This window comes from Parasteatoda tepidariorum, chromosome 2 (genome assembly GCF_043381705.1).
Source record: "Parasteatoda tepidariorum isolate YZ-2023 chromosome 2, CAS_Ptep_4.0, whole genome shotgun sequence".
NCBI classification, from domain to species: domain Eukaryota; kingdom Metazoa; phylum Arthropoda; class Arachnida; order Araneae; family Theridiidae; genus Parasteatoda; species Parasteatoda tepidariorum.
Window position 1 is genome coordinate 2,665,424 of NC_092205.1, and position 27,573 is coordinate 2,692,996.

At 29.1% G+C, this 27,573-nt stretch overlaps 3 protein-coding genes across 6 annotated transcripts in view; 1 reads left to right on the forward strand and 2 right to left on the reverse strand.

Annotated features, from left to right (window-relative positions):
* LOC107439693 (sn-1-specific diacylglycerol lipase ABHD11) overlaps nt 1-14,919 on the reverse strand; it is a 29,038-nt gene extending 14,119 nt beyond the window's left edge. Inside the window, exons 1-4 of one of the 4 annotated variants that reach the window (XM_071177058.1) lie at nt 14,901-14,919; nt 5,070-5,118; nt 1,865-2,018; nt 47-220 (exon numbers count right to left, since the gene is read on the reverse strand). In XM_071177058.1, coding sequence (XP_071033159.1) covers nt 47-220; nt 1,865-2,018; nt 5,070-5,077 — 336 coding nt within the window. In that variant the 5' untranslated portion in view covers nt 5,078-5,118; nt 14,901-14,919. Of the gene's footprint in view, nt 1-46; nt 221-1,864; nt 2,019-5,069; nt 5,119-6,174; nt 6,248-8,688; nt 9,004-14,900 lie in introns of those variants that run through there. The other 3 variants (XM_071177057.1, XM_016052371.4, XM_043045195.2) reach the window with 3 other exon arrangements.
* On the forward strand, nt 9,156-21,005 carry LOC107439692 (uncharacterized). Its single transcript, XM_016052368.4, has 3 exons — nt 9,156-10,689; nt 17,075-18,556; nt 20,838-21,005. Exons 1-3 carry the CDS (start codon nt 9,271-9,273, stop codon nt 20,841-20,843), a joined length of 2,907 nt encoding a protein of 968 aa, XP_015907854.3. The 5' UTR covers nt 9,156-9,270; the 3' UTR covers nt 20,844-21,005.
* A 2,620-nt stretch (nt 21,006-23,625) lies between these two features.
* Nucleotides 23,626-26,653, reverse strand: LOC107439688 (uncharacterized). Its single transcript, XM_016052364.3, has 3 exons — nt 26,609-26,653; nt 24,273-25,569; nt 23,626-24,182 (listed from the first exon to the last, which is right to left on the reverse strand). The coding sequence occupies exons 1-3, from the start codon at nt 26,651-26,653 to the stop codon at nt 23,626-23,628; spliced, it is 1,899 nt and encodes a 632-aa protein (XP_015907850.3).
* Nucleotides 26,654-27,573: the final 920 nt, after the last annotated feature.

Consider the following 27,573-nt stretch of genomic DNA (forward strand, 5'->3'; position numbering starts at 1 on the left):
ATGGTATATATATATATATATATATACAAATTATTGCTTAACTTACTTTTTTCAGGGAAGCTCCTATAGCTGTGATGCCGCCCATACTATGCCCAACAATTGCAGCTTTAGGAATGTTGACTGTATCCATAAAATGAAATAAATCATCAATATTCACTTTAAAATTGAAAACTTCACAATATTCACTCTCTCCATGATTTCTGAAATCAACAGCGAATGCCTAAAAACGTACAATATAAATTGAAAAACAGAAAATTGAATTCGAAAATAGAAATTTTTAGAAGAGAAATTTTTAAAACTTTAGAAGTGGGTATGTAATTTTAGATAATAAAATGTATTTAAAGCATTTGTTCATTTCTTACGTTATGTGCTGATTTTTTACATAAATTTATAGTAAAAAAATTATTCAGTCTGTAATATGTTTCGTTAATTATGCCTATATATTAAAACTTCCAAAACTTTCTTAATATTTAAAAAAAATAGACAATTAACTTTTTCCCTCACTTTCTATTCCAGAATTTGCAACAACTTAATTGTAAAAAATTATCGTTCTTTTTATAGACTTTTTCTGTATATTGGACAGTTTAAAGCTGTATGGGTAGACAAAAACGGTTCTTCTCAGTTTTTCATTCGATCCATTAACGGATTTAAACCGTCCATTCAAATTCTAGTTTTTGCTAAACAGATTTGCTTAAAGTTCGATTTTTTTAAAAATCATTTCTTATTTTTATTTTTATTTTTGCTCTTATTTTTTCAGAAATTATTATCTGGTTTTGAATATTATATAAGTAAAACTACGATACAAATTTAATGTCAAATCAATACTCTACCTGATTATTAATTTTTTTAAGATATAATTTTTCTTTAATTAATTTGTCGAACGTTTTTATACGAATGGACCATTATAGTTTAAAAAGTTTTACTACCTTTATTTCAATAAGTAAGATTTTTAAGCAAAAAAAATAAAAAAGGTCAGAGATTTTTCTCCATAGTGCTGCAATGACCATAGAGTAATCCATAGAGCTGCAATCTCCATAGAGCTGCAATGACTTAGGGGACAAAGCGCATGTTTCAAATCCCAGCGTCAACTGATAGTGCGAATGCTGCTTTTGGCTCGCACCGACCATAATGTTGACTTAGTTAATTTATCAAGTTCTTTTTTTTTCAAATTACAGAGTTTTTTTGCTAAAGTATTAGAGGTTTTTGTTAAAATAACAGTACTTATCTGCCAAAAAAAAAGGCGTCTGTTTTGAAATACCAGTATTTTTCTGTGAAACAAGCAATTTTGCACTTACACACCAGCTAACAGTTTTTTTTCGTAAGTTTAACAATTAACAGAAATCTGGGCTTTATTTTATGTAAACAGAATTGGATTAAGTTAACCTAATTTCCTTTCTCTCCACATTTTCCTCCTTTTCGTTGCAGTAATCTTGTTCGTTTCCTACCCCAGTACATTGTACTGAAACATGCGGGTGTTGGGGGGAAAGAGCAAGATATGTCAAATCCATGGTAACGAATGATGCAAATATGTGATGAATGGGAAAATCACGTAACCATAAGACGACTACTTTAATAATAAAAGATATAGATAGAAAGCTCCTCTTGCCATTGTAGTTGGAAGGAAACGATAGATTTTCTAAAATTGTCAGAAAAAGAAGGCTGTAAAATTCGGTTATCACATTTGATGAAATTCTATTAAGCTTCTTTTTCTTCCACTGAGGATACTGTGGTCGGTGCAAGCCAGGTGCGTAATTCGTATCGACCAGCCATCACTGGGATTCTAACATGATTCACCTCATCGGAAGGTGAACGCTCTATCCCGTTACGGCTCCACGAGAATAATTTAAAATCATTCTTTAATTACCTTTCGTTTTGTTCCATCTGCGATGGTTTGAGGAATATCACCCCAATTCTCTTTCGCTCCTGTGACTCCGTGAAGGAATATTACAGGATTCAACTTATCATCTGTACCAGTTGAAGGCTCAAATACCCTGTAAGCAAGTTTGGCTGGCGTGTAGCTATCAAATAAAGAATGTTGCTTAAATTCACTTCATTGTTTTAATTTTCAAAACTTACATTCATGTATAGTTTTTGAAAAATAAATTTAACGGTCTTTTATATGTAATCGAAAGAAAAAATTCATTTAATAATAAAGGGAATTTTTTATCAAAGTATTATTACTGTTAATAGAATAGGCATTTTAATGAAATTTAGAGTTCATTTTTAAATGAGATTTAGCATACATTAATGTTACTTTCAATTTGTAATAACACAGGGCTCATACGTACTTCGAAAAAATTAAAAAGTGGTAGTATTATTAATATAATGTTTTTGTAGCTACCAGAATATTTTATTTTCTCTAAGTAAATATATATAGTTCAGAAGGTGGCAGATACGAAATTTTATTTTGATAATGGATGCTAATATTAAGAAATTTTCATCTTCTTTATAATAAAATTGATTCTATAACATATTCTTTTGAGACTATTTTCGCTTAAAATATTTTCAAAGAAAAATAGTGTCAAATAACATTCAACTCTATTTATTATACCATTCATAAGAAACGTTGCAAAAAAGGTATTAAATGACTACTATGCCCAAAATTAAGAATTGAATTTAATAACTTTTGCTTTATTGATCGGAATTTTACACGATAAGACTATTCTAACGTAAGGTCTTAAAGCAATCTAAATAGGGTCCATTTTTGAAATATATTAGATAAACATATAAGTACTGCAAAATAGGGTTACTTAATACCTGAAGGGAGATGTAGTTGTCTCACACACGTTTTATTTATTTTTTATATATTAAATCTCGTGATAACAAAAATTAAGATAACAGTTCGGAAACTTTTCAACAGTCTTAAGAAAAGGCTATAAATATGTAACTGTAATAGGATATATTACAGTTACATATTTATAGCCTTTATATAAATATGTAATAGGCTATAAATATGTAAACAGTAACAATCATTTCTGTGATTATTAATGTGCATTGATCAGCAAAAATTGACATTTGACTGCGATGCTTTTGTATAGTGGTGCAACTAAGTCAAATCTCATCTGAATTACATATTAATGGTATCAATAAGATAAATTGATAATTAGATTTCTAGTATTGCGAATCTAATAGATGTACAAATATCGATTTTATTTATCACTTTAACCAAAAATATTGTACTTTGGATTTTGACCAAGTATTAATGTTTGGTTAGATGTTGATCAATGATGTAACCATGACTGTGAAGTAAAAAGTGATAAAGTTTGTTCTAGCATTACAGTAGAAGAGGTGACAAAAAATGAACTAATAATGCATGATGTTCAGATGTCGACAAGAGAAGAAAGGCCCTAGTTTCATCTAAGGCAAAAAAAAAGCAGAACACTTAACATAATCGACTGAATGATGGTGAATTAGTTCCAGAGAAATCAGGAAGAAATAAAAGATCTCACTTCCAAACAATATTTCTAATATTTTATGTTTCATTAAACAATGTAATTACTGGTTTAAATAGAATTAAATATAATAATAGAAGTGATATTAATAGTAGAATTTATAGTAATAATGGAATTAATAATAATAATAAAATTAATAATGGAAATAGAATTAATAATAATTATATAATTAACGACAATAATGTAACTATTCATAATTAATAATTAAAATAATAAATTTTATTCCTTCATTTTAAATTTTTTTATTTTTTATTTTCAAACAAAAGTATTTCTAGAATATTAAATAACGTTTGAGATATTTCACCTGATTAAAATCACGTAGTAATATATTTATACCACAGAAAATATATTTTTAAGGAATTTCCTTCACTCTTTGGAAGGAAGTATCATATATGATTTTAATAAAAAGTTGTGAAGATATATATTTCGAAAGTATTCAAATCTCTACGGAATCAATTAAAAAATAACCTTAAAGGAGGTACCAAGTCATTTCACTTCGGTAGCTAAAAATTTCTTTTTTGGCAAGTTATATTTTTGACTGGTTTACATTTTGACTAGTTGACCTATAAAAAAGTGTCAAAGAAAGATGTCATTAAAGATTTTTTTAAACAAAGCAATTAAATAGTAGAACAAAATCATATTCAAAAATAGAATTTTGTTTTGAATAAATTCATTTCAATTTTGTTGATTTGAATTTTATAAGTCTCAAAATGTGGGTAAATGAGATATTTAAAACATCTTGGAAGGGAAAAGAATTTCAAAGTTAGTTTCAGTAATGATACTTCATTTTTTTGTGATATAACCATATCTCTACAATAATGAGCTCGAACAAAAGATATTTAACATTCTATTATGAAACACTCTTACCTAAAATTTATTCAATACATTCAAATTTAATAAATTTTGTAATAATATGTAATACATGCATATTATAACGAAATTCATTTACATGATTTAAAGTTTCTTAATTTTGCATGCCATAGCCGAAAAAATGGAGTAAATAACTTTAAATGCAGCTCTTAATCAAAATCTCTTAAAAATCCGATTTATGTATTATTTAAAAAAAAAAGAATTCTTTTTTAAATAATGAACTATTAGTTAAATTGCACAAAAAAATGAATAATTTCAACATAAACTAAAGAGTTTTTTTTAGCTAATAGCATGATTGAATTTATGAGCATGAGTATGAGCTCAGTTTACGAAAAATTAATCCAGCTAGATAAGTATTAAATAAACACTGATCTCTCTTCCAATTCTTTCACAGTTTTTTTTTCGTGAAAAATCCGAACATCCAAAGAACTAATATCGCTAAATACAACAGCTTAATATACTTTTAAATCTAAAAATAATTCCAATTGAAATATATTAAGAATTACTAAAATAATGAATAATGTGGCATGAGTAATAACATTAATAAAAATGTTATTAAAGAAATTTTCAATTTTTTTTATTAGTTATTAAGATTTTTACTTCAAAGGTAATATTTTTTTAATGAAAAAGTAAGCTTAGTTTCAGAAGTGATAAGTATTCTCAAACTAAATATCAAGGAAAAATGTTTTTATATTTAACTACAGTTGTTGAAATATTTATAATTATAGTAAAATATGTTTAACTTACGTTTCCATTCTATAGAGTGAAGAATTTGAAAGGAATGCTATTTATTCATCTGTAATGACAAACAAGAAAGCTTCAAATGCTTGAAGTTTATACACTTTGAATGTTGATCACAAAAATTATCTGATAAGTATTTCATAACATGATGGATAACGCAGCTTTTATTTCTTATCTTAAGGCACAACTTGTTACATAAAAAGATTTTATTTCATTAAGCGTTTTGTGAATATCTCTATCGCCCAGAAATCCTGTTTTTTTTTATTGTGCGAAAATAACAATTTTGATTTTAAAAGTTTTTAAAAAGGAAAAAAAAAACTTTTTTTGTTGTTTCGTTCAAGTAGTTAACCAATACGTTTTGCTTGTAAATTTTTCTCTCAAAAATGCCTATTCTAAATAATTGAAAACATTTCGAAAGCCGGGAGACTCTCATGAAAGCCAGGAGACTTCATTGATAATGTCAATTTTAAACTAATAAAGATCTCAGGAGAAGGTGGTTATAAACATTACACTTCTCGGATGCTAATAACTAAATCCAAGAGCTTTCCATGCTCTCATGATGAAGAAGCCTCTGACAAGAGACTACAACACAATATCGGTACACTGTAAAAAAATCTCGGTAAATCTTTAAACAGTATTTGGTGCAAAGTTTTTCCTTATCCCAAAGTTTAGTTAAATAGAAGATCATTTTATTTTAGTGACACCATATATATTGTGAAGTTTGATCGATAGTGCAACTGACTGCGTTCGGTAAAAGAACTTTGACGGTTACTAAACTGAACGATATTTGTTCACGCTATACAACTCGGTGTTTCGGAAAGACTCCTTCATGTTGTTTCAATATATCAATTCATTTAGGTCCGTAAAAGTTTTGCTTGTATTCATTAGAGTTCATTTCTTTTATGCAGAATATTTAAATTTGGTTGGCTGTATAAAAGAGTTATGTTATAAAATAACCTACTTCCGATAAATAGTTTTGTTACGGTAAATAACAATCTTGGCTTGCATTTGAGTGTTTTAAAAATGCCTATTAATGATAAAAATTTTCTCTACTTTTATAAAGAAAAAAAAAAGAATAAAAATCAATGTTTTGTTTATGCAAAACACCTACTTTTGGTGCAACCTTCAACTGATATTTGGAGCTAGTGAAAATACCAAACTATGGGAAAATTGAGCTCCATTTTATGCAGCCAGAAAATGAATAGTGACTTTTGGTGCCATGTGGCTCGAGATTTATCGCACTGTAGAAGTAAAAGTGATAAGAAACAATAAGTCTCTGCAGTATCTGAGCCTGGAAACCAGTTTATCTCTCACAACTTAAAAAACGTAAGTTACCCTTTTTAATACCTGAGATTTTCAATTTCTAAGGAATAAACCAGAATAACATTATAAATGTTATATTTATATATATTTATATAAATTTTATGTTTAAGAGGGAGCAACACAATAAAATTTTTAAAAAAAATAAGCGAAAAATTATTGCATTTTTCGATAGTTCATCCTTTTTAAGATAATTGTACCAAAATATGGAATTGATTTTCGTTAAAATATAAAAGTTATATACAAAAGTTATATAATGAAAGTTAATAATATAATAATATATAAAAGTTATATTATTATATATTAAGTTATTATAAAAATATGCATTTTAATAATATATGCATAAAAATTTTGCATAATAATATAAAAATTATGCATAATAATATATGCATAATATATGCATATAAAAATATGCATAAAAATTTTAGTATAATTCTATCATTTTATCTATTTTATTGAAATAATGCGTTTAAGTTATGTAATAAGAATTAACGGTACTCTTAATAAAAATAGTTTAAATTTCTACTCATTTAACCGTACTTTTTTTTAATTAAAGATCAAACAGAACTAGAAGCCGGCAAATATAATTGACGATATCTTTAAAATATTTAATAAAATAGAATCGTCAATAGTTAAGCTTCAAACAAAGTCATTTAACCTATCAGTTTTGTGTTTTCCCTCATTCCGCTCGAATGGTTTATAGTGGAATGTCGATAGCGACCTTCCCCGTGCTTTGAACTGTTAGTATGCCAAATTTCACTGCTCTCGATTGAATAGCTTAAGACTCTATAAAGAACATTCCGACATTCATTTTTATACATATTGACAAAAAAAATGAATACTGATAGTCAAAACTTGAATATTAATTTTTTAATTTTGCTTTCACTTTTATTAAATGTCTTCCTTATTGTTTGGTAAGCAATAACAAACGTTAAACTTCAAAAGAAAGTTTCACGAAATTTTGATTTCATTTAATATAAAAATAATCAATATTTTTTTCACATATCTATAACTTCATTATTTCTTAAATGTTTTCGAAAAAGCATTATAATATATTTAATGCGAAGTTGGAATAAAAATCAAAACGGATTTAGAATCATTAAATTCTGAATGGAAAGACTTAAAATTGAAATTCTAATAAAACAATTTATAATTAGGATGTTTCTTACCAACCTCTATAAATGTTTCGCAATCTTTTTTTTCCCTTCTTTTCTGACAATAAACAAATAGTTAAATCAAAATTTAAAAATATTGACTTAAAAGCAAATGAGATTGTCAATCCATGGTTTGAAAAATTAACTTCTATTATAGTTATTGAAATTTATTGGTAATTTGTATTCAACTTTGAATAGCATATGTTAACGAGCATCGTTTTACTTAAAATTTACGAAAAATATTCATTTACCGCTTAAAAACATTTCAAACATTCAAATCATTTACCATTTGAAAAACGTAAAATTCTAAAACTTTAAATAAATACCATTTCAATAAAATAGTGGATAAGAAAGGTAATATGTGATTACTTCATAATGAAAAAACGACACTATTAATTTTAAACCTATAATTTGAATTATAATAATAATATATTGAATTAATGATAAGTAATGGTAAATGGTAATTTCAAGTTACATCAAATAATTAATAAAAAAGGTAAATATCGTTATAACTTATTATTTTTGTGCTGTTGACAGTCAAATATATTTGTATCTTCCTTGTTTTTTATTGGTCATAAAGAGAGATTTTTCTGTCCGAAAGGGATTTGGAAAAACGGCAAAAAAACATTGTTATGATATCTAGATAAATCTTTTAAATATATTATGTGTTCTAGTGCAAACAATAACATAAAATCATAAACATAAACACAATTCAATTTATTTAACATTCATCATTTAGCTTACAAATAAAAAGTAAATCAAAATGAAATTTATTTATTTTTAATATGAAATATGAGTGGTATAAAAGAAAAATAATTAACATAAAGACTTTTAAGTAATCAGTGGGATGATTCAAGAACATTTACTAAAGATTAAATGAATGAAACATTTACTTTTAACTGAATCAGTCATGAAAAAAAAGGAAATAATTAGAATAAGCACATTAACACATGTTTTTTTTAAGTAAATTTAAATTTGCTAAGGTTTATCATAGAATCACATATAAATCACATTCTAATTTTAAACTCATATTTAATAAATTTTGTTGTTCACTGTTTTGCTTTAAAACTTTATTTCAATTTTTAAAACAAAAGAAAAGAAGCTGTTTTTTTTTCTTCAGAAATTAAGAATACGGTTCTTGTATTACTTACCCTCACGTTTACGTGACATAATAAAACCCTTATAAGAAAATGTTCAAATACAGGTTACACCTTTAACTCTAACCAGTGTGCGGAAACGCTAAATACGTCTACCTTAATCATTAAATATCAATTCATTCTTTATTGCAGTCTTTCCTAGTTACTTATTCATCTTAAATAAATGAAGCATGAAAAGAATACTTTGGAGTTATGCCATCATACCTGGTTTATCTACTTTTTAAAAGCGTAATCATTTTTTTCGGCAAGTTTTTCAATTGCATGACATATATTTCGATTTAATTTTCGAAAAAGATATTTTCGAAAATCCAAAAAGTCTAAAATAGAATTGTTTTTTTACAAAATAGAAATCAATTCATCACAACCAATCAAATAAGTGATAAGAGATAAAACTGAAATGTTATCTTTAAAATGGAATATGCTCTACACATACATAAGAAAGATAACACTCATGATAACATATGGAAATAATTTTCATTTATTTTATTTGACAACTTGCTTGTCAAAGCCTGTTACTTTGTGAGATTTCAAAGGTATAAACTGGAGTTATTTTGAATTGAGTAATTTACAACTACAATGTCAAACGAAATTGCAGAGGCATATACATTTACATGGAAAATAGAAAACTTCTCCTTGTGTACACAAAAGATTGGCGAATTCATGCTCAGCCCTCCATTCACAACAGAAAACGTTGGCGACAGTATTTGGATTTTATCGCTGTTTCCCAAAGGTCAAGTTAAAAAAACAGAAGAGTATATTTCCTTGTATTTGAATAGATTTGAAGATGATATTCGTACCGATGTAAACAATATCGATGTGGAGCTTAAAATTATTGGTTCTGAAGGAAATATATTGCAAATTGTTAAAGGAGAAAATTTATTCATCCCTAAAGGATGTTCATGGGGATCTGAAAAATTTTTCAAACGAAACAAGATGGAAAAGTGGAAAGAAGATTTAATTACTATTTCTTGCTCCATCGTTAACAGGAAACGATTAAGTAGTAAGGCTAAAACTAAAATCTGTGCTGAGCATTATAATTTTAAGTGGAGCATAGGAATTTCAGAAAATATGAATACAGTAACGCAACAAGTGCACGACATACCTTTATTTAAAATTAATTTGGTGACTTCTAATGATAATATCACACTGACACTATGCAAACAAGAGAACATCACGACCGTTCCAAAACGGGTATCATGCAGAATTTCATTGTTAGACATACATGGATTTGAAGTGGATTCAAAACGAGCTGCTCATTCATTCCTTCCTGATGAAGATCATGTTTGGGAATTTCCCAATTTTATCACCACTGGATATTTGAATGAAAACGCAAGCACCATTCTTAGCAATGGAACTTTCACTTTACTTTTCAATTTTAGTTTTTCGAAAGAGAAGGAATCTATAAACATTTTAACACCTGAAGGGAATAATCATTCAAAACAAAACAACATCATACATTTGAAAGAAAATTTTGGAAACATGTATGATAATATGTTGCATTCAGATATAGAATTTCGAGTTAACGGCAGAACGTTCCATGCTCATAAATCCATTTTGGCTGCTCGATCCCCCGTATTCACAGCCATGTTTGAGCAAGATATGGTCGAAAGTCAGACTGGCATTGTCAATATTTCGAATGTTGAGCCCGATATTTTTGAATCATTTTTGAAATACGTATACACTGCCTCAGTAGACAATATGACTTGGGATATCACAATTAGACTCTTGATAGTGGCGGATCAATATCAAGTAGACGCTCTGCGGATAGACTCTAGTTGCTTTTTGAAGTCTAATTTGAGTAATCAAAATTTCTATGAAGTACTTGAATTGTCCGATGCGATAAATTACAAGAATCTAAAACAATTTGTGTTCGAGTATGTGGCGGATAATGCCGAAGAGATTTTGTCTTCCTCCGATTGGGCGGATTGGACTGAAAATAATGCTAGATTATCAGCGGAAGTGATGTCAAATATTTCAAATACTTTTGAAAATATCCACTAAAAATTATAGGTAGGTTACCTTTTTTATAAAAAAAAAAGTGTAACGCTTTTGTAAGGCTTTTCTTAAAAAAGGTTTCAAAATATTTATTTTTTATTTATTATGGGAAAGGTTTTTAAGGCGACACGCTCTCTTTGAAATTAAGATGAAAACTTAACAATTTTTATGAATTACAATTACTATGAGTATATTAATGTACCAATATGAATCTTTAAGGATTCGCCAAAATTGCGAAACCCAAAGTCTCCGCAAGGATATTTTAAACAAAAAAATGTTAACAAATCTGAAAAATCTTGAAAAATTGTGATGGATCCAAAATAGTAGTAAAACATGATATATGTGTGAGCTCTTACTGTTATAATCTTTGACCATGGTGAATTATAGGCAGTTTTTTAACAAAAAAGATTATGTAAACTTAATAAAGTATTATCTGACATTAGACTAAAGTTAGACATTAGACTAAAATCGAAATACGAAACATCATCAAAATAAATTGTTTAAAACACCAGTCATCTTCACATTGCAGAAAATAAAACCCTTCAGTCTTCTTAATTGACATCTTTAAACAGCCACCAAAGGTTTTAGAGATTGTTTTTAATTGAGTTTATCATCTTCATTGGTAATTATAAGAGTATTTGCATATTATCATACATTAAACCATCATAGATTAAGCACCTTTCATCTACTTTATATTTCCATGAGATAATTTGCATACTTAATGTTTATGAAGGAACAGGAAAAACCAAACGTTAAATTAAAAAACATAAACCTAAAATGAACCAAACATAAAATAACCAAACATAAACTTAAAAGAAACCAAACGTAAACCTAAAATAACTAACAGGAAAGACCAAACATAACCTTGCTTCAAAAAGCACTTGCAAGCAACAAAGAACGAAAAAATATATTTTGTAGAGACATAGGAACTATTTGAAAGGTTGCTTTTGTGAAAAACATTATATTAGGATAACCCACAGGAAATGTCAAATCTGATTTTAAGGAATTACTTACTAATACATTTTGTCAAAAGCTATCATATTTAACTAAAAATTGAGAGGCTAGTGTGCAATTATAAAATCTCCTAATTACCTTTATGATTGTGGGTAACATAGCTGTTTCAGTTAGTGAAAGAACGAGACACCAGAGTTAGCGCTGTCGATTCTGGATATTTTATTCTAAAAAGTTTGAATTTGATTTTTAAAAATTTGTTTATCGTCTCATGAAGAAACAATGCTGAATACGAAACAATCGTGGTGAATTTTTGAGAGAGTGCGTGTGGTGAGGAAAACGCCCAAGTTTAAACAATGTTTAAATGTTGGCTATATGAAAAGGTATTGTAATATGAGTAGTCATTCAGGGAAATAATTATAGTATTGCAGTTGTTGTTATATCATAAGCTCAAATATAAAACGTTAAGGTAAAGAGACAAGAGGGATTTTATATATGCGAAAAAATATACGACTAAATATTCGATATTGAAATATTTTATTTTCGTTATTGCGGAATTTCGAGTTTACGAAATTTTAAGTGTCTCCCTTCGAATTCGTAATATCGAGGTTCTAACTTATGTGAGTATACTATATCTCTTTATTTCTGGGTCTCGAAAGCATCAATATGATGGGTTAAACTTCGGTCATAATTGTTTTTCACCCGGGTATTAGATTATTTTGAAATGCACTCCTTTATAGTATTTTCTTATGTAAGCCACTACAATATAGGAAAATATAATCTTATCAAAAATCGGCAGTTTCATTTTCATAAAGAGAATCGAAGATTACATATCAATTATAATATTATCTCATCGGTAGATTAGGGAGTGTCTTCTTGCACTATAGCGGAATATTCGAATGATAAAGATGCATTTATTAAAACACCACTGAGTTCGTTATTCTCCAAGAACGAGTGATACAAATTTAAAATTACTTACAAATTCTTCTATACGAATTTTATGTTTACCCAATTACCTCAGAATAAGAGTAAAATATGTGTTAAAATATATAATTAATTTCAAGTTGGTGATTTTAAAAATAATTCTTCTAAAATAGTGCATATAAATCAATCATTTCGTTCTGCGTCTATTCAATGTAACAAAAAATATTTTTAAGCACCATTTCTACGCAATTATTACATTATCTGTTAATGTTTTAAATAATTTTATAATTACTTGGAATAAACCAGTGCGGTCGCAGTTTGAAAAAATACGAAAGTGTAAGAAAATAGAATAATAACTATAATTGATATAATCAACCAGTCAATATTATTCGTAAAGCAAATATAAATAATGTTCAAATTGGAAGATTGGAATTCTTAAAATTAAAGTGAAATTATATCCATTTCTAAGTTAAATGGAGCAACGAATGTAACACTGTAAAAAAAAAAAAAAAAAAAAAAAAAAAAAAAAAAAAAAAAAAAAANGTTGAACAGGAATCAAGAAAATTGTGAAGTAGGTTCAGAAACTGGTCTAAATAGCTTTTTTTATTGCAAGTTGAACTTTGGACCAAATGTAATTGGAAAGAAATACTAATTAGTTTGTTGAATCTCAACTAATATATATATATATATATATATATATATATTTAAAAGAAAATTAAGAAAAACATTAAGTTTAATTTATTGCGCATAAGCTGCAAGTAAATAGAACTCATAAAATAAGTTCAAAAGGTAGAGAAAACAAGGGAAAAATTACAGAACAATGAAGAAAGGGGGAAAAAGAAAAATAATAATAAAAATAACAAAAAACCGGACAAAAATGGACAAAAAAATTTTTAAAAAATCCAGAAAATAAAAGATGTAATCTTTTTATCAGCTCACACTATTATATCGGTTAAAAAGAGTGCTTTCTAATATTGCATCAATATAGTCAAAGCAAAATATATCAATACAATAGTGTGAGAAGCACTCAAAAGATTTTACAAAAAAATTACAACAGATAAAAAAAATAGAACACAATAAGTAGAAATATCACGTAAAAACAGAAAATTAAATATAAAGAAAAAACAGAATATAACATGAAATGAAGTCTACAAAGCGAGCAGCGAATTCAAATGAACTTACATGAACGGGAAATTTTTCAAGAACGATTTAAAAATTTTTCGTAACGTGATTGCCAGATTGCAAAAATTGAAAAAAGCGTAAATTGAGCTAAAAGCGTAACTAGGGAGTTTTGTATAAAGTGCGTTCTTGCTGCATCACTGAAGTGCGTTTGATTTGTTAGTTACCAAGAAAGGGACCGAAAATGGATGGGCGCAATGTCATATTATAGTAGATAATTTAAAGAAGTTGAAAATAAATAATTTTAGAAAATAAATATTTATTTAGGAAAAAAAATATATATATAACATAGAAAAGAGAAAGAAACATAAATTGCCTGTTTTGCACCTAATTTTAGTTACAGATTTGTCCGAAATGGATTTGCACTTGGATATAATTTTTCTATGTGCAAATTTATTTCGGGCCCATCCTTGGTAACTAAAAACTCAAACGCACTTCAGTAATGCAGCAAGAACGCACTTTAATACATAACTCCTCTAGTTACGCTTTTTGCTCAATTTGGGCTTTTGTTTTCAATTTTTGAAATCTGGCAATCTCGTTACGAAAATATTTTAAATCATTCTTGAAAAATTTCTCTTTCATGTAAGTTCATTTGAATTCGTTACGTGCTTTATAGACTTCATTTCATGTCATATTCTGTTTTTTCTTCATATTTTATTTTCTGTTTTTACGTGATATTTTTACTTATTGTGTTCTATTTTATTTTATTTGCTGTAATTTTTTTGTAAAATCTTTTGAGTGCTTCTCACACTATTGTATTGATACACTTCGCTTTGGCTATATTGATGCAATATTAGAAAGCATTTTTTTTTACGGATATAATCGTGTGAGCTGATAAAAAGATTATATCCTTTATTTTCCGGATTTTTTAAAAATTTTTGTCCATTTTTTTCCTCGGTTTTTAGTTATTTTTATTTTTATTATTATTATTTTCTTTGATTGTCAATTGAAATCACTTATTTGTAAAAAAAGATGATGAAAGTTCTCTACCCCCTTCCGTGCACTGTTTCATTATTAAACGTAATGGTTTTAAAAATTAAATCAAAATTGAACTCGCATTATTTTGAATTAGAGAATTCCAGTATTTAGAAATTTCCAACTTTCCTAAGTATTTTTGATATCTGCGAACTGTTGGCAAGTGAGGATGTTGGTATTACCTTTGCTGTTGGAATTTTTCCTGCGAATGAGAATATCTCTAATACTGTAATTAGTCCTTCTTGTGAGAGTTTTCCTGAAATGAACAATGCAATAAAATTGAGTGACTATCTACACTATATGTATTAAAAGGAAATACATTCAAATATTGAGATTTGCATCAATAATGAAAAATTTCACAGTAATAAACCCATTTGAGCCCTAATTTGCATTCTCAACTATGTTTAATCAAGACATGATTGAGAATTAGACAAGTGTTGTTTAATGTTCCTAGCGTAGATGATACATTTTTAAAATCTTTTCTACATTATTTATATGAAGAAACAATGCATGGAATAGACTACGAAGTGGCCAGTAAGCTTTTGATGCAGTAGTAGAAAGGTATAAGGTATTAACTTTAAAATCAAAATGCGATAATGTATTTGTGTCTGTTCTAAGTTAAAAAAAATGGTTGATACGATAAACAGCACAATTTTTAGAATGTTTTCAACCAATTTCGTAGCTGAAACTTCCAAAGAGAATTTGATTTCTTCCAAATGACTGAAATGGTCTGAAAAGTACATAAAATTAGCATCTGAAGTTCTGTAATAAATATTTTTTTTAAATTAAAATATTGTTCCCTTTAAAAATTAGTTTTCGAATCTGTAATTAAATGTGTTTTTCAAGTCTTATAATAAAATAAATGAAGTGAAAAAAAATTAAAAATAAAAATTCTATTCTATGTAAACAACTATAAAAGTTTATTTTTTCATCCAAAATTATAAACGCTTCAGCTATAGTTTAACAGAATTACGTAAACAGTGTAACAGAATTACGTAAACCTAACAGTTGAAAAATAGTGTAAACTGAAATTTTTTTGTAATGTTAACGTCATTTATATCAATGTATTTAATGTAAAAGTCATTTATGCAATGATTCCAAAATTTATGCATTAGATGATCATTACAGAACATTAGAACATTTTATTCACTTTTTTTATTCTTGTTATCCAACTCTGAGATAAACAACAAGCTGTGAAACTTTTTATTCACCTAAGTACCAAACGTTTAATTTTACTACCACTTCTATGCATAGATCTCTGAAAAAACTTTTTTGTATTTTGTATTTAAAATTATTTTATGATATTCATTAAAAAATAATAAAAAATATTCTCATAATTATGAATTTAATATTAAATTTTAAAAATGATAAAATGAATTTGGTTTTAGTCACATATAGCATTTCTCCGTTGAATTAAAAAAAAAGGCACCGTTTGATCTTTTAGATTTTTTGCTTTCTAATTTTTGTTCGTAAAATGAGTGGATTTTTATATACATAGGGAAAAACACATACTGGAATATTTCCTGACAGAATTTAGATATTATTTTAGAAGAATTTGCATAAGGAAGTAAATTAAAACTTTTTTTAGAATTTTTACATACTAATAACAATTATTGACCAGGCTATTCTTTTGTTTTTCAATTTAATTTGAAAAGTAAAGCTGTTTTAATTTTTTTTAATATTATTGATCATAGTTTTATGTTTATCTTCAACTAACATTTTAATAGTGAACAAGTGATAATTACTGATTTATAATGTATATCAAGGATAATAAAGAACATTTATATTTTTATGACAATTCTAAATAACGAATTTAAAGCTCTACATTTCGTTTGTATGAGTAGCATTGGAAAATATGACATAAGAATCATATGATAAAAAAAATGAAATAATTTTTATGACAATTCTAAACAGAAATTTAAAGCAGAACATTTGATTTGTATTAGCAGCATTAGAAAATGTGACATAAGAATCATATGACAGAAAAAATAAAATAATTTTTTGACAATTCTAAACAAAAATTTAAAACTGAACATTTCCTTTGTATTAGAAGCATTGGAAAATGTGACATGAGAATCATATGATAGAAAAAATCATGAAATCTATCACTGATGAGCAGAAACAACATTTTTTTTATCAGACGTTAGATAAGATTAAATCTTTTATTCGAAAATGATTTCATGCATACCTTCAAATATTATAAAACAACACCCACTGACGAGTTGATTGGTAAATAAGACAATCATTAGTACGCTATTGTTTAAATTGAAATCTTTATATCGTAGCCATTTATTTGCGTTTAATCAGGTTTAAAGTTACTTCAGTACAGAAGTTATTTTAATGCTGTAATTGTTTAACGAAATTCTTTGAAATTGTTGAAATGTCCTACGAAGCTAAAGGCGAATATTTATTCATTTGGAAAATAGAAAATTACTCCTTTTCTCCGCAAAGGAATAAAAAATTCGTGGCTAGTAGTCTGTTCTCAACAGAAAACATTGGAGACAGCCTTTGGCTTATGTATTTATACCCTAAAGGTAAAGATGAAGAATCTCAAGGCTATGCTTCTGTTTATATAACGAGATGGAAAAATGATATCCGAACAGATGTTAACCATATTGACATAAAATTCGAAATCGTTGCACCTGACGGGAACATTTTAATATCAAAGAAAAATGAAAATGTATCAATCGAAAGAGGAGGCGTCTTGGGGTGTAGGAAGTTCTTTGACATTAAAGAAATGACACTTGCAATGGAGGACTGGAAAGAGGATACGTTGGTTGTACATTGCACTTTGTTCAACCGAAAGCAGTTAATATGTGAAGCTCGAACAAAAGTTGAGGTTGATCACTGCATTTTCAAGTGGGACGTTAAATTTCAAAATGGTTCCAACTCAATCCTACCACTGAAAAGAGAGTTTTGTTTGTGTGACACGTTAAACTTTGATATAAATTTAGCTGCACTAAGTGATGATATCAAACTGTCAGTAAGTAAAAGAGATAATGATATATTTGTCCTAAAATTATCTTGTAGGGTTTCTTTGCTCGATGCAGACGGATCTGAAGTAGTTTCAAAAAGGGCAATTCATATGTTTGAGGAAAAAAACAACAGTGTTTGGGAATTCCCAACTTTCATAAGTGTTAAGTATTTAAAAGACAATAAAGGCAGTCTTCTGCGAAGCGGTGTTTTTTCCTTACTTTTTGAATTTTATTCATCGAAAGAAGAAGATCCTGTAGTAGTTACTAATCCAATTTGTGTTAGTTTAATAGAAAAATACGTTATTATAACTTTAAGAGAGAACTTACAGCAAATGTATAGCAGTAATTTGCATACAGACATACAGCTGCAGATCGAGGGCAAGCTATTTCAGGCACATAAATCAGTTTTGGCTGCTCGGTCACCTGTTTTCAAAGCCATGTTTGAACTGGACATGATTGAAAGTCAAACTGGCGTTGTTAATATTCCTGATGTGGACGCTGACGACTTCGGGTTGTTTTTAGAATTCTTGTACACCGCGACAGTTGAAAATATAGATTACGAAACTGCAAGCAAACTAATAATATTAGCTGATAAATACCAAATAACATCATTAAAGGTTTATTGCAGTAAAGTTTTAAAATCACATTTAAGCGTAGAAAACGTATGTGAAGTAATACATTTAGCTGACATGCTCAATTGTAAAAGTTTAGAAGCTGCTGTCGTAGATTTTATTGCAGTACATGCAAAAGAAATATTAACTTCCCCAGAATGGATGAAATTGAGTGAGAAAAATTCTAAATTAGCTAGTGAAGTGGTATCAAAAATCGCTATAAATTTTGAAGTGGTTCCTAAAAAGAATCATGTAAGTATAGTAATAATTATAGTAGTAGTATAGTAATTAATTATAGTCTAAAATTAATTTTAACTTTTATTTACTTTCAACTTTTCTTAAGCTACTTTGTATTCTACCAATTTACCCATGAATGTTATAATTTTTATAAAGAAAAAGTTCTTAAAAAGTAAGAAAAAAAAAGATTTTTATGTGTTATTAAAATGATTAAATAAAAATTTCAGAAGTGAAGTTTGAATCTTCATACACTGCTTTATTGAAAAAATTTGGAATATATTTCCTTTTTAATATGTTGATAAGATATTGTTTAAATAAAAAAAGACATTATAATTGATAAAAGAAAAGTTTCTCTCTCTTTTTAATTTAAGTTTTTTTTATCTAATTTTTTAATTTACATTTAATAAAGGTGATTTACCAATAAAGCATTTATCTTTTTCCACTAATAAATAAAATGTTCGGTCATTGCGAAAGGATACGTATTTACTTAAAGTTATTACAATTATGAGTTATTTGCGAGCTAAATAGAATTTATTTATTCCATTAAGTTTTTTTTACAATGTTTTAAATATTTTAAAAACTGCATGAACCACGTTTTAGGCCATATGTGGTTTACTAAATGTAAAACGTACCAAAAGTTCCTGATCAACACTATTATTGCAAAAACTGAACAGAAATATAAATAAAAATCCCAAAATAATATAATATGTATGAAAAAAATAGCCATGTGGTCAGCGTGAGCTGACTGAAACATACGAATAAACCAGTCACTGCTTTGATTCGAATATGAGTCTAACCTTATCTTGATTTTCTATTGGTGAATTGTCACATCTAGGATACTGTTGTTTTGTTAATAAGAATAGCGGTAGAAAGTTTGTACTTGATCAAACTTTGTACATTTACTTTTCTCTTTAGAAATGAGTAAAAGAGATGCATTTGCATTTATCGTAACTTTTCTTTGTGTTGTCAAAATAGAATTGGAATTAATTTATTATTCTTTTATATCTCAATATTGAACCTAAGTATCAATGATAACGCAAATTTTTTTTAAGGATATCACATCAAATCATATGATTTAAGGAGACAAAAATTAAAATTTAAACAGAATCAGTTAAATTTTTCGTATAAATTAAAGATTCTCGAATTTTCCTTTCTCAAAAACTAATCAACCAATTTCCTTCAAACTTTTAATTGCTTCATTTCAAATCTTGAGCTTTATGATTTTCAAGCTTGATCCAACATTACGTATCCTCTGAAATGTATTGCAATTTTTTATGATTATTAAAATAACTTTATTGTCTCAAAAATAATTTACAGCATATCTCTAATTTTTTGATTATTCTTTCAATCAATTAATAAATGCTAGCATAAAAATTAATTATAATTTTTATACATTTAATTGTAAAAATATCTTATTTTTTTACTTTAAAATTGAACCTTAAACAGCAAAAAAGATTGTCATATTACCGATATTATAACTTTTTTGCGTATCAAGCGTATTTTGTTATTTTATATCAGACCTGTAACATAACCGCTACTTTTGGCTACTTGGGTTTAATATTTTGGTAAATATTTCCTTTGTAGTCAATCGTTGGTGACTGGCGACCACTAACCTAGAGCTCCAGTTGACGGACGCAAGTTTGAACAACCGTGATCTGTTTAATCACTATTAATTAACCATGACGTGTGTACTGGTTTATTATAATCTCTTGTTTTATAAACCAAAATTTACTTAGCTGTAAAATAGACAAAATTGGTTTATGCAGTAAGTATCATTGCATGCTATGATACAGACGATTACACTTACATTGGTGACGATGGTACTTACAATGAAATTGGTACAAATCTCAGGTATTTTATTTTTTTATATTTAGACCTGTAACACAGTCGCTACTTTTGGAGAAAGATGTTTAATATTTTGGTACCTATTTTTTATGTAATGGTCACTCTTTGGTGACTGGCGACTTCATACCTACAGCACAAGTTAGGGGACACAATAGTTCAAACAAGCGTAAAGCGTTAAATTACTTTTAATTAACCATGATCTGAGCATTAATTCATCATAATCTATTGTTTTATAAGCGAAAATTTACAGAATAAAAAAATAGACGAAAGTTGTTTCTATAATCAATATCATTGAAAGCTAAAAAAAATTTTAAAAATAATTTAGTGTTGGCACTGATAAAACAAAAAATTATTCAAATTGAAGAGTGTCACTTTGGGTACCACAAAGAAGGTACCCGAAAGTGCGTTTTAAATAAAATTTAAGGTTAATCTAAAACATTTTTTTTTTCAGAAATGAGATAGTTTCTCAGCTTACTTGAAAATATTTGAAGAACGAGAAATATCCAAGTAACGCCATTAGACGTGTCTGGTGATAAAGAAGGATTCTTGGAATTTATAAGATTTTAAGTAGTTTAGAGCACTTGATTGTTCTTAAAAATAAATGTATTGTTTTCACAAATCAAATGTATTATATTTTAACTATTGTTGAAAACAAAATATAGTATACTAACAGATATTTTTTTAGGTTTAAATATCATTACACATAATACATACATTATACCAGAAGATCATTATACATATTTTTCATTGTCAATAATTTGAGCTATGTGATCAACACGTATAAATGATTAGTTGAAAAATTATTGAATTACAATTGATTTAAATACATACATATTCCTTTTCACTTCGAATTGGAGCATAGGGCTTCTATCATTGCTTTCCATCTCACTCTATTTGTAGCCAGATATTTTGCCTCTTTCCATGTCTTTCCGATTTTTTTTTTCTATTCGCTTGCAATTTTCCTGTATCAAGTATTTGTAGACCTTCCTGTTTTTTTATTGCCTTGAGGGTTCCAATCAAAAGTTTGTTTCACTTGAAATTTTTCAGGTTTACGTAGAGCATGACCAATCAATTTACATTTACGTTTTTTAATTTACAGAGCAATTGGCTTCTGTTTTGCTTTTCTACAGCTTTCTGTTCTAATTTCTTGGAGCTGCTTGGCACTCAAATTATAACTTTAAGAGAGAACNTCGCTTGCAATTTTCCTGTATCAAGTATTTGTAGACCTTCCTGTTTTTTTATTGCCTTGAGGGTTCCAATCGAAAGTTTGTTTCACTTGAAATTTTTCAGGTTTACGTAGAGCATGACCAATCAATTTACATTTACGTTTTTTTAATTTACAGAGCAATTGGCTTCTGTTTTGCTTTTCTACGGATTTTTGTTCTAATTTCTTGGAGCCGCTTGGCACTCAAGATTCTTCTTAAGAAGTTGTCTTTAAAATGTTATTTTTATTGCAGCGTCATGTCTCAGATCCATATAGTAGGAGAGATTTAACATCACTATTTGAAAATTCTAATTTTCGTTGATTTTTCTATTTTTTTGTTTCTCCAGAATTCATTGAAAATAGCATAACAGCTTTGAGGCTTTGTCTAATCTATTTCGTAATATATCTTCATCAGTTCCTCCTTTGTTTTTAATTATACTTCCAAGATACGTAAAACTGCTTACCTCCTCAAGTTTATTATTTTCTAAGAATAGTTATGTCATTTAATTGTTTAGGATTAATTTTCAAAATTGTATTTTTATTTTGGTTGATAATACCTCGACGTTGAAAATGTTTGTTTGCATGTATTGAAGGGTCAGTAAACATAAGTATTCTGCATAATCAAGATCGGAAAGTTATTCAGCAATGTTCTACCTTCCGTTTTATTCTCTGATACTCTGTTCATAATCCAGCCAATAGTAATTTAAAAGATTGTTGGAGAAAGTGAACAAGCCTGTTTGACACCAGAATAAAACCTAAAAGATTCTGATTGTTGACTGGTATGGATAACTCAAATATTGTAATTTTTATATATATTTCTGATAAAATTTATAAAACATTCGGAAAAAATGGGTTTAGTAACCTTCGTACATTTCATGCAACTTTTCTGAGAAGAATTCCTTCCCAGTGTATCAAAAATGATCATTAGATCAAATTGGGTACTTGCACATCATCAATATACACTTAAGTACTTGCACTACCCTATGACGTCATAGCCAGCTGTACATTTATAAGCAAAATGGTGTGTTAAAGTTGAGCTAAGTTTCTCCACATAAGTTAGAATGTTAATTAACATGAAGTTATTTAAATACCACGCCGTATCATACATCGAATTTGATAAAATGTAATTGTTTCTCGTATATGTATTTTACATAATTTAGATTTATTATTTGGTTATCTTTTTTACTGTAACCGTGATATAATTTTGTTTTGTGTACCTGGCAACTTCGATGCATAATTAGTTTGATTACGTTCTGCAAGGTTCCGTGCATGTCTTTGTGTTTTGTAAGAAATATATATTGAAAGAAGAGAAATCTTTGTGAAAGAATATAGAATGTGTCACTTAAGATAATTGATAATTGACGGACTTGGCTTGCTCGAAATAGAATAAAAAGAACAGTTGCTAACGTAAAAGCTTCCACGTTTCAGTAATTAATCAGGATCGAGATACTCACCCTACGTCACTTGCAGGAGTCGCATTTAGCCTAATTAGAAAAGCCCACTTAATAAACATGCGCTGAATAGCAGACATTATTTTCTAAAGTTTACTTATCAATTATTAAGCTCTAAAAGCTTACAAAGTCGGATACTCGAGGAATAATTATTCATTATTTAATTAATGCTAGTAATAGTTTTTTTTTAAATATTTTTTTCTGGAAAAACATTGCAAATTCTACAATATGTTTTTTTGCTTTCGATGTAAACAATAGAGTTTAAAATGATTTGTAAAGGGTACTTGCCCCTTTCTTAGATTCTTTTGACGCCGGGTTCTGTACAAGATTTCTTAACAAAATAAACGATCTGGAAAAACATAGATATATATTTATTAGCACAAGTAAATTACAGAAAAAAATATATGCCACTAGATGACAACTGACATGCTGCCTTTTTTTAAGTGTGATGACTACAACTCCTAACGCGCATGCGTTAGGATTGTTCTGTTTTTGGCGGTTGCATTTTCGACATTGCTCACACCTTGCGTACTTTAAGAAATATAAAGGAAAGTACGCAATCAAAGTCATATTAGTGTATAAAGTCATAGTTCGAGTCTCTGAACAGATTTTACTACCCGGCCACATCGGGTTTTTTGTTCTTGACAGTTCGCCATCGAAGTCTCTATTGATGTTGACTCTTCAATCAAGGAGGATCTCTTTTCATCTTCTACTTCCAATGGATAAAGTCTTTGGTATGGTCGAACAAGTTCTCCATTCATAGTTTTTATTCGTGCTACACGAGAGTTTCTATTAACTCCAGGATAAAGTTCCAGTATTTTAGCCATAGGCGATTCTAATCTTTTAGCATTGTCATTTCCAACAAGAGTAATTTGGCCAACTTTAAGGGTGGTGGGGAGTTTGTTTTTTGAATGATTTTTCAATTGTCCCAAGTACTCAATACAGAATCTTTTCATTATATCTTCTTTTAATTTCTGGCGATAGCGGAAGCGTTTATTCAGATGTGCTGAATCATATACGTCTAGTTCAGGTAAACTTCCAAATCGGATTTCTTTCAGAAATAAAGATGGAGTTAAAGGATGTAAGTCGTCGACATCTTCGGAAAGATAATTTAGAGCCCGATTATTTATAATGCTCTCAGCTTCGCACAAAATGGTATACAGTTCATCAAAATTTAGCCGAGCTCATCCCAATACTCTTCGCAATATTCCCTTGGTCATTCTAATAAGACGCTCCCACCATTCGCCCCACCACGGGGTGGTAGGAGGGATGAACGTCCACTTAATTCTTTGTATTGAAGCTATTTCTTCGATTTTTTGCCAGTTAATGGATTGGAAAATATTATTAGCTCCTATAAAGTTTTTGCTGTTGTTAGAGTAGACATGAGAGGGTCTTCCTCTTCTTGAAACGAACCTTCGGAAAGCTAGTAAGAGGGTTTCAGTGATCAGTGATGGAACAAGTTCAATGTGTACTGCTCTGATTATTGCACACGTAAGTAAAACAAACCATGTTTTTTCTCCATTACTTAAATACAGTGGTCCTCCTAAATCTATGCCTGTTATTTCAAAAGCAGCAGCGTTTTTCACACGTTTCTCAGGTAAAGGAGCTGGCAATACCTCTGCATTCTGAACTTTAAATGGTTGGCAGTTTATACATCCCCTAATGACTCGACGAATAGTTCCTCTAAATTTTATTACCCAGAATTTTTCTCTTAATAGAGTCATTAAGGTCTGAACTCCAGCGTGACTCAACTTACGATGATGTTCAAGTATCTGCAAATCAACAACAGGATGTTTACTCGGAAGCACAATGGGACGTTTAAAATCATCGGTGTCTTCTTGTTGAATCAAGCGGGTGGTCTCTCGAAGTACACCAGATTCATCCAATTGTGACTGTAATGATTTCAAAATAGGATTAGAAACGGTTCCAAAAGCTTCTAATTGTATGGCTTTCAATAAAATTACTTCAGCTTGCTCTATTTCTTCAACGGTGAGTGTAAGAGAATACCTTTGTAACCTCGGCTTCCTAACATTAGAAGGGAAACGCATCACCCAAAAGATTGTTCTTAGAAACTTAGGGAATGAAGAAAACTTGTTTTGATACCATATCTTCTCTGTATTTACAATAGCAGTTTTCTTCTTCTCTTGACTTAAAATTTCCTCGTCCATCTCAATTTGAACTGATTTAGGCCATCTTTCCTTCGGATACTTTAGCCATTCCGGGCCCTGTAACCATCTTGATTCAATTAGGTGTTTGATGGTACAACCTAGAGACGGTATATCTGCAGGATTATATTTTTCAGGTATGTAATGCCAATCATTAGGATGAGATATAGTTCGAATTTCCTTTACTCGATTGGTGACAAAAGTAGCCCAATAATCTTCTCTTTTTACCCACCCAAGAGCATTCGTGGAATCAGTCCAATAGTATGTTTCAATATCTGATTCTTTTATGTCTTTTTTAACATTCTCAGCTAGGCGAGCAGCAATTAAACACGCTAAAAACTCAAGTCTCGGGATCGTTATAGCCTTCAATGATGATACTCTGTTCTTAGCTCTGACTAATTCTCAGGACACGGATTCTTCGGTTTCTAGTCGAATAAAAATACAAACAGCATAAGCATATTGACTGGCATAAGCAAACACATGAAGGCTACAGTGTTTCAAGGGAAAAGTTCTTTTCATCAATCATCTAGAAATAAAAATGTCTTTCAAAAGTACAATTTGATTTTGCCAATTCAGAAATTTCTTTGCGATATCTTTAGGCAGTTCTTTATCCCATGGAATATTTTGTTTCCAGCAATCTTGGAGAAGTAATTTTGGCAACAACGTAAAAGGATAACGGATAATAAATTTGTTGAGCAACAGCCAGAATTTTCCTTTTTGTAACTGGAAAAGGATCTTTAGTTAAGTTATAATTTGAATTGCAGTACAATACATCTTTTGATAAATCACAGTAAAGTCCCAATGCCGAAATTAAATTTCCTTCTTCCAGCTTCTCTGTCTTTTCAGTGATTATAGTTGGAATAGGGTCAGTCTCCAAGAAAGAGTAATTTTTCTGCCATCCTCTCAAATCAAATTTTACAGATAATAATAATTCTTTAGATTGTTCCAAAAAAATTTCACTGTCTTCAATTCTGTCGAAACTGGCGAGACAATTGTCAACATGAAAAAAGTCCTGTAACAACAAAGCAGTGTCCTTCAATTGAGGTGGAGCCTTCGCTAAGTGGTGTTTAAGAGTGGCGCTTAACAAAAGTGGACTACATGTGAGTCCAAAAACAACCCTGCAGTGTCTGTAAATTTTTAGTTCATTCAAATCGCAGTCTATGATCCAGAGAAATCTTAAATAGTTCCTATCTTCTTTAGACACACTGACCTGTAAAATGGCCTACTTAATATCCCCGGTTACCGCAAATTTTTTCATGCGGAAACGAGTTTAAACAGTGGGAATAAGTTCTATAAAATTAGGCCCTTTGACAAGACATTCATTCAAAGAGGTTGAATTATTCGTTCGTGCTGAAGCATCGAAAACGGGTCTTATTTTTGTCGTTGATGAGTTTTTAATTACTGCTCTATGGAGAAGAAAATGTCCAGGTAGAACCTCGTTATCCATATTCACTTCTTCAATAATTCCTTCATTCAGTCAAGCCAACAAGACATCTTGATAAGCTTCTAGGATGTGAGCTGCTTTCAATCTGTTAATTATTGTTCGCAATCTTCTTTCTGCTAATTCTCTCCCTTCAGAAAGTGCAGGGTGTAGCTGAAGCCAAGGTAACTTCACTTCATACCTACCTTCATTGTTAAATTTTAGATTGCTTTGAAAATGTTCATAAGCAGCCTGGCAAAGCTCAATTTTCGTTTGACTTTCGACTGGGTCTGTAATTTCTATTCTTTCTAAACTCCACATGTCTGGCAGGCTGTCACTAGTGAGTAAGGATATGATTGACAAACAGGATTCCGAAGCAGGAGACAAGTGTGGAATTTTCCCCATGATTGTCCTACCCAGGTGAGTACCAACTGCAACCGGCCCAGCTTCTAAATTCTGAATTTAACCGTTTAACAGCTTCCCAGCAACATCTACTCCTATCAGTAGCTGAATCTCAGAATCGACTGCGCAAGAGGAACGATAATCCAAATCAGTTAAATTTATTCCTATTTTCCGAAGTTCTTTCATCCATGGTCCATGAGGAACTTTCCTTATGTCAGCGCATATCTTTTCTTGTTCTAATACTTCGAAATTACAATTGTGAGCTTCATCCAAACTTGTTAAACATACTCTAAAACAGCGATGCGTTTGCTGCGGAGATTTAAGGCCAACAAATAAGCTATGTATTATCGGAAGTTCTCCTAAACTCTCATAGTTCATCAATTTTACAGTCTTTGCACTAATATAGGAATGCTGGCTACCTGTATTAATCAGGGCCCGTATAAGGTGTTTAGTATTTTTAGCTCTAAGATATACCTGTAAAGTTTGTAACAATACACTATTTTTATTCGACTGAATTGTTAGTATTTGATCTTTCGAATATTCAC